The sequence below is a fragment of the Xenopus laevis genome, chromosome 2S (genome assembly GCF_017654675.1).
Source record: "Xenopus laevis strain J_2021 chromosome 2S, Xenopus_laevis_v10.1, whole genome shotgun sequence".
Lineage (NCBI taxonomy): Eukaryota > Metazoa > Chordata > Amphibia > Anura > Pipidae > Xenopus > Xenopus laevis.
Window position 1 is genome coordinate 166,519,841 of NC_054374.1, and position 13,307 is coordinate 166,533,147.

At 42.5% G+C, this 13,307-nt stretch overlaps 1 protein-coding gene across 1 annotated transcript; it reads right to left on the reverse strand.

Moving 5' to 3' along the window:
• Positions 1–7,705: 7,705 nt before the first annotated feature.
• On the reverse strand, positions 7,706–10,144 carry LOC108710069 (trophoblast glycoprotein-like). Its single transcript, XM_018250463.2, has one exon. It carries the CDS (start codon positions 10,020–10,022, stop codon positions 8,958–8,960), a length of 1,065 nt encoding a protein of 354 aa, XP_018105952.1. The 5' UTR covers positions 10,023–10,144; the 3' UTR covers positions 7,706–8,957.
• Between the last annotated feature and the right edge of the window lie 3,163 nt (positions 10,145–13,307).

The window sequence follows — 13,307 nt, forward strand, 5'->3', positions numbered from 1 at the left end:
CTCTGGAACCTGACCCTTGCCTGAAACCGACCTTGATTCTGCTTAACCCTTCTGTTCGACATTCTGGTTTGACCTCTGCCTGTTATTTGACTCCGATTCTGCCTCGTCCCATCTGATTGATTACCCGGTTTTGACCCTTGCCTGCCTGATGACTCTAGCTATCTGCCTGCCTCAACCCGGCCAGTCTGACCACGAATCTGTCTTACGTTATTGTACAACGACCTTCAGGCCTAACTGACTTTAACAACAGTCATGCCCCTTTGCTTGCCAGAACTCCTCGCCTTGCTCCTCTCGAAAAGTCCAGGTGGCATCTGAGTATGCTGAGGGCTCCTCCCGAAGCCAAAGGCGGTCACACTACTGGTGAAGCTGAGCCGAGACCATGGAGCTTGGCACTAGTTCTGGTTTAGGGTGCCGACCGTGACACTGGAACTATTGAAATAGACTTTACATTGGACAATGAATTTTATGCAAAGGGCCCTTTTAAATATTTGAATTCGATGTCACATGTTGGCGCTGAAGTAAAAGCACATGAGTGCGGCGGCTGCTCTGGGCATCCCCACCACACCACTGGACCACCAGGTGCCCTTACATCAGGTTTCTCTCACGAAACACCTATATTCCAGATTTGTTTTCTTTTCAGATTTTTTTAGGAGAGAATTCCCAGCCTTCATTCCTATTATTCTCAAGATATTTAGAGATTATTGTTCTTGGTCATTGCTTACGGGGGTTTTTAATTACTTTCAACTAATAATCCTTTTTCAAATTTTGTAATCAAAACAGAAAAATAAATAAAAAATGTTAGGGAATTAAAAAAAATTAGGGAATAAATTTGTGCATTTTGGGGGGGGGGTGAGTTTTAGTAATACAACAAGTAAAATCTTGTTGTATTAGGGCTTCTATCAATGTTTTCATCTAAGTCTAAACACTTACAGGTCGGCAATAAACTGGCGTCTCCATGTGGGTGAAATCTCTGGGTTCTGCTCCATCTTTGGAAGGATTGTGGTACCTCCCCTGTTCAGAAGAGTTTGTATAGAGGTTGATTTTGTCAGGAGTCAAGAGTGAGTTTATTGTCATTTCATCCATTTACGTTTGTACAGTACACAGAGAAACGAAACATAGTTTCTCTAGGACCCTGGTGCTACACACAACATAGATGTACAACAGACAAAAAGTGCAAGTGCAAAAATGTGCAACTCGTGCAAGACAGGACAACACAGTGCAGGGACAGGACAAGACACACTCAGTAGATGTAATATGTTAAGTAAATAATGCTAAACGTCAGACGTGATGGGTGTATCATTGTGATATGATAGTAGTAAGAATAAAGAACATGATAAAGTGCAGATGTGCTCATAGAGAACAATTGTTACCAATGGCTATTTATTTATACAATAAGGTCAGATGGAGTGTGAGTGTGAGAGAGATCTGTCCAGTCCCTGAGTATTCAGGAGCCTTATGGCTTGGGGGAAGAAACTGTTACACAGTCTGGTAGTGAGGGTCCTAATGCTTCGGTACCTTTTTCCAGATGGCAGGAGTGTGAGCAGTGAGTGTGAGGGGTGTGTTGGATCAGACACAATGCTGGTGGCTTTACGGATGCAGCGAGTGGTGTAAATGTCTGTGATGAAAGGTAGAGAGACACCTATGATCTTCTCTGCTGTCTTCACTATCCTCTGTAGGGTCTTTGCTCCATGACGGTGCAGTTCCAGCCCAGACAGTGATACAGCTGCTCAGGATGCTCTTGATAGTCCCGCTGTAGAAGGTTGTGAGTATGGATGGTGGGAGATGGGATTTCCTCAGCTTGCACTGGAAGTAGAGGCGCTGTTGGACTTTCTTGGCTAAGTAGCTAGTGTTGTGGGACCAGGTGAGGTTCTCTGCCAGGTGGACACCAAGGAATTTTCTGCTTTTGACGATCTCCACATTAGAGCCATCTATGTACAGTGGCAGGTGGTCACTCCTAAAGTCAACAACCATCTCCTTTGTTTTGTCTACATTGAGTGACAGGTTGTTGGCTCTGCACCAGTCTGTTAACCACTGCACCTCCTGTCTGTATGGTGACTCGTCATTATTGCTGATGAGACCCACCACGGTTGTGTCATCAGCGAACTTTATGCTGTGATTTGTGCGGTGCCTGGCTGCACAGTGATGCGTCAGCAGAGTGAACAGTAGAGGACTAAGCACACAGACTTGAGGGGCTCCGGTGCTCAGTGTGGTGGTTCTGGAGATGATGTTTCCAATCCTGACTGACTGAGGTCTGTCGGTTAGGAAGTCCAGAACCCAACTGCAGAGGGAGATGTTCAGTCCAAGCAGGCTCAGCTTTTCAGATGTTGAGGAATGATAGTGTTGAATGCTGAACTGAAGTCTTTGAACAGAATTTGAACGTAGGTGTCTTTTTTGTCCAGATGAGAGAGGGCCAGATGGAGGGTGGTGGCTATTGCATCGTCTGTTGAGCGATTTTGATGGTATGTGAACTGTAGAGGATCCAGTGCTGGTGGCAGCAGGGTTTTCATGTGTTTCTTGACAGGCTTCTCAAAACACTTCATGATGATGGCGGTGAGTTCCACAGGACAGTAGTCGTTGAGTCAGGACACGGGGACAATGGTGGTGGTTTTGAAGTTATATTTACCGTGCACCAATCCCCATTAAGGGTTGGGGACAGGGGCAATGAACGGCAGTTGGCCTAGGGGCTCCCGGTATGTAAATCCTGCCCTGATCACTTTAATATATCCTTATTGGTGTGGATTCATTGTCTGCTTGCTCAAAAGAACCAGAACCCTAGTAACAGGGTTAAGGTATATTAATATATATATAATATACAATAAACTTACACCCCGGCCTGGGTTTCTTCTCAGCACCACGGGGCCCTCCTCTTCTTCTGCCACCCAGAGGTAGTACAGATTAGTAACCAAAACCTGTTTTCCCTTTTCATAATGTTTAATACAAGTTGTTTGTTATAAAGAGATATTTTTTGCTTTGCATCTATATCTGTGCTTTTGGCCTAGATAGACCCCGAGTTAAACACTAAGGGGGTCATTTTTTAAAGTCCCAATGCCAAATGCTTGAAAAATTTTAGGTTTTTTTTTTACTATAAAATCCGAATATTTAGGGGCATATTTATCAAAGGTCGAATTTTGAAGTAAAAAAAAACTTCAAACTTTGAATTCAAAAAGACCAACCGAATGGAGGTCGAAGTTTTTTGGGGTCGGAGTGGGCTGAATTCAGCCTACTTCGAATCGTACGATCATACTTCGAATCTTATGATCGTACTTCGATTTGAAGTTTTTTTAACTTTGACAATTGATCTCCCAAACTTCCCCAATTGCTTCCATATAGGTTCTAGGAGATCCCCTGTGGGTTTTATTTGGCTACAACTGCACCGAGCCCAAAATATAAATCTAGGTATGGGATCCAATATCTGGAAAACCATTATCCATGAAATTCTGAATTATGGGAAGGTCGTCTCCCATAGACTCTATTTTAATTAAATAATTATAAGTGCCGGCCTGAGCTTTCCATCTTAACATGAAGTTACAATTACTGGCAGATAGTGGGGCTCATTTATAATCTTTGTGCAGCACATTATAGTCACACGTGGACATATTTGTCCTGCGCATGGGAATATTTCTAAGGCTGGATAAGAGAAGTGTATCTAATGTGCAAACAGAATTGGGAATTTTTATGGAGATCCAAGTTACAGAAAGACCCCTTATCTGGAAAATTCCAGCCCCCGACGATTCTGAATAACAGGTCCAATAACTATAGTAGAAAATCCAGCAAGAACATTGACTTCTACAGGTTTTTGGTATGAAATAAGAAGCTGTTCTATAAACAGGTATAATTATGACATCATGATGATGGTTATGTTGTAATCAGAGCTGTAACTACAGAGGAAGCAGACCCTGCGGCTGCAGGGGGCCCAGGAGGTATAGGGGCCCCATGAGGCACTAATTCATACACAATTTCAATAAACATCGGTAAAACAGCTCAACCTCTGGACTAGTGATGGGCGAATTTGCGCCGTTTCGCTTCGCCGAAAAATTCGCGAATTTCGCGCGAAATTCGCGCGAAATTCGCGAAACGGCGAAAAATTCACGAAACGGCTCGTTTTTGACGCCGGCGCCCGTTTTTTCGACGCCGGCGCCCGTTTTTGACGCTGGCGTCCGTTTTTCGAAAAAAAAATTTTGACGCCGGCGAATTTTTTCGGCGAATTTTCGCGGGCGTTTCGCGAATTTATTCGCTGGACGCGAATCGCGCAAATTTGCCGCGAATTCGCGCCTGGCGAATAAATTCGCCCATCACTACTCTGGACATTTTTTGAGGCAAAAAAATTATTTGCTGTGGGGCCCAGTAAGATCTAGTTACGCCACTGGTTGTAATGACAGATTTAGGGAAATCATATAAGTAAATGACAAGTAAAGATAATGCCATGTCTACCTCTGACTTGTATTAATCCATGAAAAAAAGGCTGGATCACAGAACTCCGTAAATATATCGTAAATGTCATGGCACGATTGAGACCTCTAGTGACCAAACAGAGGTAAGACTACAAATTCAAAAACGTTCCCAATATCCATGCTTTTTATAAGAAAGTTTTATTACATCATATTAAAAATCAACAAAAAAACCTTCGTTTCATGCTTACCTTACACTTAGTCTTAGGCAATCTTAAATGGAACACATATCTCCATACATACATATATATATATACATTTACAGATGTACCTCTGACTGGTATCTGGGATTTTTATTAGAAAAACACAGAGGGTGGTCCTTGACTTCTCCCATGATTATTGTTATGACCTCAACCTCCTCTGGGTTATTTTCAGGAGATTTTTGGCCAGTTACAGCCCAAACCACACTCTATTTTGTGCCCAGCACTCCTAGCCCAATATATACATGGGGGATTTGCAATCACGCCACGCACCTGTACCTTTAAGAGGCGCGCAGGCGCACCGCGCGCCCTAAGAATCAAATATGGCGCTGGCGCCTAAGAACCACGCAGCGGGCGTCCCCGCCGCACAGGAAATTTTATTACAGCCCCTAAGCCAAAGATGGATTATTCTCCAGAGTTATAGAGCTCCTCCAGGAGAAGACCACATCAATATGATTATGCAGAGCTTGTCCAACAGGATTTTCTAGTCTAGTTTTTTATATTTAATTTTGAAATCTGACATGGGGCTAGAACTTTTGTCAGTTTCCCAACTGCCCCCAGTCTTGTGACTTGTGCTCTGATAAACTTCAATCACTCTTTACTGCTGTACTGCAAGTTGGAGTGATATCAACCCCCTCCCTTTTCCCCCCAGCAGTCTAACAAAAGAACAATGGGAAGGTAACCAGATAACAGCTCACTAACACAAGATAACAGCTGCCTGGTAGATCTAAGAACAACACTCAATAGTAAAATCCAGGTCCCACTGAGACACATTCAGTTACATTGAGTAGGAGAAACAACAGCCTGCCAGAAAGCAGTTCCATCCTAAAGTGCTGGCTCTTTCTGAAATCACATGACCAGGCAAAATTACCTGAGATGCACCTACACACCAATATTACAACTAAAAAAAAACACTTGTTGGGTTAGGAATGAAATTTTATATGGTGGAGTGAATTATTTGCAAGGGTAGAATGATGGTTACGGGGCCATTAGAGTATTCTTCTTCTTTCTTTTTTTTACTCTTATTGTAAAGAATGAGTTTGTGCAGGTGCCAAAGTCACCAAAAGAAAAAATGTCCATTGACTTTCTTCCATCAGGACATGAAGTCGCAGAGACAAAAAAGTGACGCAAGAAAAAAGCGCCCTTTGACTTTAATGCTTTTGAAGTGAGAAAAAAAGTTGCACACTTAAAAAATGTAGCCCGTAAACATTTTTTTTGTCAACTATTGTTTTATCACAGTTTTGTGAATTTTTTTTAGCAGTTTCGTCGTTTTTTTCAGAGAATAGAATTCACTACACATAACTGATGTTATTAAGACATTTTTCATTTTAATGTACATCAACACCCCAGAAACCACCCAAAGAAAATCAATTCAAGTCAACGATGAGCACAGATCTTTTGATTCTACAAACCAGGGAAATTAGATGCTAATAAATACTTAAAACTTGGAGCAAACCGTCTGTATCATATTCATTGTATTCGAACGTGAGAATGTTGCTTTATCCCTTCAGTCTCCAAACTCTCCCTAACAAGTAGACAATCTGCCAAATCATTGAGGGTAAAAACTAAAGGAGATGAGAAGGTTATTCTTCAACCTACACAGACTTCAGATGTCTTCACCAGTCAACCACTGTCCCCAGTAGACACCAGGACAACTGAACCTAAAACATTGGGTTTGGTTGAGAAGAATAAATGATACATTTAAAACTAGAACAATTTTTAGAATAATTAGTATATAAAGGGGATCAGCCATGTCCATCAAGAGCTAAAGATATCCAGAACTTGCCATCAGACCCTGAGATCATGAGTTATGGGCAGATAATGTGTGATGATGATGATGATGATGATGATGATGATGATGATGATGAAGATGATGAAAATGTTGAATGCAGTGAGTCAGTAGGTGTAACACAAACCAATAAACAAAATAATGATCATTTATATGGTTGTTTAGGCCACAGTGTAAAGTGACCTCTGGGCAATTTATGTAATACATTGGGGGCAATAAGTAAAATATCTTGCACCCTAAATGTTATCCACTAAATGTAGCCTAATCCCACCAACTGTGCTGTCTAACCATGCAGCTCTCATACATCTACTGGCCATTTATTATAAGTGCCATGATTTTGTGTGAGCATTACCCACATATTACCCAATATCTACTGCTTTTTATTATGGGCACCACATTGATCATATTTCATTGCATACTTATACTTTCTAGAGCTAAATAACCCATTATATAAGTGCCACCTATTTGCTACATCAGGCTACACCTGGACATGTGTTTAGTAAATGCAACATCTGTAGTTTGTTGGGGTGCAGTTTCAACATGCCAGACAAGAACCTCTTTATTAACAATAACCAACATGAGGTGCCACCATCTTATACATCATCTTAGATGATCACACATCACCAATGTTTCTATATATCTGTAACCTTGTTATGAGCTAAGGGGGCCCAGTCTGAAGGTCAGTTAGGGGGAGATTTGGGGTGAGTGCTTATTTGTACCCTGGGTACCCCTGGAACTATAGCAGGGTGACACCCCAATGTTTCTATATATCTGTAACCTTGTTATGAGCTAAGGGGGCCCAGCCTGAAGGTCAGTTAGGGGGAGATTTGGGGTGAGTGTTTATTTGTACCTTGGGCACCCCTGGAACTATAGCAGGGTGACTGTTACCCCAATGTTTCTATATATCTGTAACCTTGTTATGCGCTAAGGGGGCCCAGTCTGAAGGTCAGTTAGGGGAGATTTGGGGTGAGTTTGTATTTGTGCCCTGGTTACCCCTAGAACTATAGCAGGGAGACTGTTACCCCAATAACATGACCCAACCTACAGAAGCCATTATTGTTATTTTCAAAGTTTAGCCCCCACTAGATCTGCTGTTAACCTAATGCTGGACACATACAGTATATGTATTCCCTGTACTAAGCACAATTCACCAGGAACAGTCCCTAAGTTTGCTCATAGTCTGTACAGAGAGATCCCATAAAACTATGGCAGCATAGGTATTCCCCTGTACTAAGCACAATTCAGCAGGAACTGTCCCTAAGTTTGCTCATAGTCTGTACAGAGAGATCCCATAAGACAGTTAAGCAGGATACCCTATAGCAGCCCTATAAAAAGAAGGAAACATTGGCATTTTTCATTAAATCTACAATTTTATTATTATTATTATTAGTTGTTACTTAGAATCAGCTCCATTGTTGGAAACAAATGCATTTATATTTCCAGCCTAACAACATGTTTATTTCCTAAAGTGCAAGTAATTCATTCAGTTTAATGCTCATTAATCACTGGTCACATGCGTGAGGTTGGCTGCTCTTGTCTCAAAAACATGTGGAGTAAAAGATGCTTAGAATAGGCCCCCCCAATGATAGATTGTGGCCCCCCAGTCCCTCAACTTGCACCCGGTATGGCTATGGTTCCATTTTTATGCCGGCTTTAAAAATAACGTTAACAAAGTGGAATGCTGAATAGTCTGATATTTGTGTGAATACTTGTGCTTTGGAATATGCGCCGCCTGGAAACCCAATAAAAAAAGTTGCGGCGTTTGTATCTATTGTTTAATTGTGTGTGTGGGGGGTAAATAAATGTGGGGTCATTATCTATATCCTCTAGAATAGTCATTGCACAGTCTAGAAGTACATTGCTATGGTCTATATAGTGATATTAAGCAAATGAACTATAGATGGAGCCTCCTATGCTTTATAATTAGCTGGATCTGTGATTATTTGGAGTCAGATAATAGCGATAATATAATGAATATGAATTAATTCTCTCTAATTAATAAAGTTGGCCCTGTAATGTAAGTAAGAACCCCGTGAAAGCTTATTCTGTGGTGGTGAATAAAGGATATTTACATAATGCCCAGTAAGATGTGGTTAGATACCAGTCATGGTGCCATTGCCATTGATCTGTGGCTACAATGGATCACATAGTAAAAGGAGATGACGTATTAGCTTTAATAATGACAATACATAGAGATCCTTTAGCTTCTACAGTGGGTCAGTGCTGTGCTATAATGTTGCCCCACATCCCTTCTACTGGAGAAGCAAGGAGACCTGTTTTTATTGGGCAAAACCTTAAACTATGAGAATTGGATGCATTCCATGGCAAACGTTACTCACCAGCAGACCATCGAAGGGAGGAGAGGGAAAAAGTTCCCCACAGCAAGAAATATCTCATTAAAAACAAAATCCTCCTAAAAACTGGTTGTCCTACCTCCCCCCAAATCCCAATACCCTCAAGGGGAACAATGTAATAAATCAATCCAATATGAAGTGAGTTTGGTGTCCTGGAATACACGTTCTAAATGCCGGTGGAAGCATTGGACCTTCTGGGATCTGAGTCTTGTTCATATCGGTAGTGGTAGCCTTCCATCTGGTCTCTACAGGCTTCCCTGATGTTGTTGAGCCACCTCTTTATGCCCTTTCTGTTGAGGTACAAGACCATGAGGAAGATGACCCCAATGAGAGCCAACACTATACCAAAGAAGACATATGATGCTGTTTCTAGGTCTTCATTTATGCACTTAAAGTCCTCCAGTTTCAAAGTCATGATGTCCGTACCATTTAGGCTCGATGGGGCATAACATTTGAGGCTTTGAGCGTCCAACGCTTGGGAGGAATTCCTGAGCCACAGAAACATCTTAGTCATTCGACAATCACACACAAAAGGGTTGGGGCTAAAATAAAGCCCAAGTTTCTTTTTAAAGGATAAATGCAAGATTGTTTCCTCGTCAAACCTCTTTATGGCATTATTTCCAATGTTCACTGTCTCCAAGGTCTCCAGGTGAAAGACCAAGTTGGGTAGAGACTGCAAAGCATTGCCGGTCAGTTCAAGTCGGTTAAGGTTTCTCAAGGGTTTTGTCCAGTGAGAGTTAAGCAAAGGTTTCACGGCTGGAGTTTGGAAAGCTTGATTAAGTTTTAAGACTTCCAGTTGACTGGCTCCATCAAATGCATCATCGGCTATGGCGGTCAAGCGATTAAAGCTCAAGTCTAAGGTGGTGAGGCGTGGAAGTTCCTTGAATGCCAGGGCTTCTATGGCTTGGATGCTGCTGTTTATTAAAAGAAGTGCGGTTAAATTGCTCAGTCGGGTCCCGTCCCTGTGGAAAGTCTCTGGACGGAGAACATTTACATCACTGCCTACGAGTGACAGGTTTCGGACCCACTGAGGGATGTCCTCCAGGATCCCCTGGAGAGATAAGAAGTCACATTGCACAAGACCGATGTCTGCGTCGCAGAGACACTTTGACGGGCAGGAGACAGAGACATTTATCAACATCAGTAGTTTAAAAAGGAGATCCCAGAGGAGCCTGCTCCGGGCCAGCAAAGCGTTGGTGTTGCCATGGAAATGTAGGTGCCCCCGTGGCATCTTTTTATCTTGCCAGTTGACGGAGGGATGAGAACGGAGCTCCAAAATGCAAGAGGTGCCTCCCTGTCCTCCTGGTTGTCAGTGTAGAAGAGAAGCACCAGGACAGGCTCCTGCTCTCTCATCCTCGGCTCCTCTCATTCCTGGGCACGGGGCTTCCCAGAGCGGATCCCTTATACAGAGCCACACTGCTGTCCTTTCCTTGAAACTCTTCATTTCATTTTGACGTCTCTGGCAGGTCAGATGGATGGACCTGTGTCTAACAGAGAAGCCTCCCCCCCGCCCACCCTTTGCAGAAATACAGCCCCCCATCCCACCTCCCAGCTGCTGCTCTTGCCTTTACGGAGAGAGGGAGGCAGGAATGATTTGCTGGGATGTATTCCCAAAACATATTCCCACTACAAACGCTTAACCCTTTAAGGAACAAAATCCCCTGATGTTCCCATGGGGACTCGGCTAAAGGGAAGATGTACAGTATATAGACGATATTATACCCCCCAGGGAATGGCAATTTATTTCTGCATTAACCCCTTTGCTGCCAGGCATGCAGCAACAGGATTTCTCAATTAGGGACAGTGTGGGAGTCACCATCTAAGGAGGGAGAGATTATGTATCTGCCTTAATTACCTGCTGAGAGTTTTAGTTCATCAACGGCTGCAAGACTGTCAACCCACAACCTGTATATTTGTTTATTCTTTTATTTGTCACCCCCTCCTAAAAGGGACCATTGTGAAGCTGGTTAAATGCCTTTCTACTTCCTATAGACCAGAAGGTTTTTTCACTGACTTTCCAGGTAGCGGCACACAGGGAATGAGGAGTTTCTATATGTGTGTGGGTGCTGGGCAGGGAGTACACAGGGAGTCCCCTGGAGGGGTCGGGGGGTTAGGTATGAGCCTGGGTAGTTATGAGTGACATTGGCTGATATGTTCCAGTTGGAAAGGGGATAAGGAAAATCCCAGTCAAACATGGGATCCGTTATCTGGAAACCAGTTATCCAGAAAGCTCTGAATTACGGGAAGTTCATATCCCAAAGACTTCATTTTATCCAAATAATCCAATTTTTTTTAAAAATGATTTCCTTTTTCTTCGTAATAATAAAACAGTCGCTTGTACTTGATCCCAATTAAGATATAATTAATCCTTATTGGAGGCAAAACCAGCCGATTGGATTAATTAAATGTTTAAATTATTTTCAAGGACGTTAAAGGCATGAAGATTCAAATTAGGGAAAGATCCAGGTCCTGAGTATTCTGGATAACAGGTCCCATACACTACCATCCGTAGGGAGAGCATTTCTCTGGTTTTACCCCACAGGAGAAAATTAAATGGAAGGTTATCTAAACCTGATCTTTTATTTATCTGATCGTTGGTTGGATTCTCAGACAATTGCATTTGTTCATTAGTTTTTTTATTTCGTGCAGTTGATTTGACTTTTGTGCTTTTGCCACTCTACACTTTCGCCATTAAAACTGCTGTCTGGGATATAAGGAGTTAACCTGAGCTAGTGGGGAGAAGCCCCTCTGTGCCCCATGGGTGGGATGTATTCCTATTGACCCAGGGGTGTTATGGGTATTCCCTAGTCTATAAAAGAGAGGGGATCATGTAGTTCTATCTCTTTGGACTCTATACACTCTATGAAGGGGCGAATGTGCTGGAGGACCTGGAGCAGGAGGGGTCAGTGAGGAGAAGTCAAGACCCTAATGCTGAGCATCTTAGTGGAAGGGAAGGCACCCAGACCCCCTTGCACCCTACCACTCTTTCTGCCGCCCAGCTATGCTCCAAGACTTTTAGGACCCTGAACTAGGGGTAGGCAGACAGAAGAGATGCATTCCTAGCACTCCTTCCCTGCTGAGTTTATATACATAGGGATCATTGGGGTTTCCCCTGCTGAACTACAAATCCCAGCATGCTTTTACATATTTCAATGGTGTTTAAACGGCTGAGAGCTGTAGTTCTGCAACATTAGTATTTTTAAAGCAATATTGCACCCTGAACTCTTCTCCGCAGCTCTCTGGGTCCAACAGCCATTGACATGCAAAAGAATCCTCCAATAAGAACCCCAGCAGATTCATGCCAATCTGGGTCCATCATCTTTGTTCCTGCATTTGGAGCTGGAAGGGTTAACCCCAGTTTGTCTGTCACAAAACAAAAAGAAACAGCAGTCTGTCCTCCCTCCTCATGTCTAATTCCACTGTCACATAATTCCACAATAATCTCCCTATGTCAGATAACAGCAGGATGCCTGGGATAGGGCTGGGAAGCTGCATTCTCATTGGCCGATTCACTGGCACTTGTCATTTGGTTTTTCCTCAGTAGCATTTTAACTGGTTGATTCTCTTGCACCTGTTATTACATTTTTGGGTCAGGCAGCACCTCCCTACCCCAGGCACCTGGCACCCTGGACTCCTTACCCAGAATCCCCACTGTTTTGCATACAGAGAACCTGTAGTCTCGTGTCTGTTGTGTTTCTTCTATGGAAACATTGGGAGATTAAAGGGCTTGTTCATCTTTGAGTTAATTTTAGTATGATGTAGAGAGGGATATTCTGAGACAATTTACAATTGGTTTTCATTTTTTATTATTTGTTTTTGAGTTATTTCACTTTTTATTCAGCAGCTCTCCGGTTTGCAATTTCAGTAATCTGGTTGCTAGGGTCCAAATTCCCATAGCAACCATGCATTAATATAAATAAGAGACTGGAATATGAATAGGAGAGGCCTGAATAGAAAGATGAGTAACGAAAAGAAGCAAAAACATGTGTAGCCTTGCAGAACATTTGTTTTTTAGATGGGGTCAGTGACCCCTATTTGAAAAAGTCAGAAGAAGAAGGCATATAATTAAAAAACTGTAAGAAATTAATAAAGAAGACCAAATGAAAAGTTGCTTAGATTCATCATCATCATCATTTATTTATATAGCGTCGACAATATACGCAGTGATTTACCTTAGTTATAACAAACAGGGAATAAATGGTGGATAACAAACAAGGGTTACAGATACAATAGGATTAGAGGGCCCTACAAATTAGAGTTTACAAGTAAAGGTTAGGGTTCAATTGAGACATTAGGATTTTAGAAATCATTTTGTGATTTTTGATACAGCAACGATTGATTAATTAAAGTACATTGAATAAGCTTCTTTAAACAGGTGGGTCTTTAAAGGAGAAGGATTGCCCCAGGGCGCAAAACCCCTCCCCCCCTCCCCTGTGTTGCCCCCCCTCCCTCCTCCCCCCTGGCCTACCTGTCCCCCTGGGCAAATGCCCCTAACTTGTTACTCACCCCTCTGCGC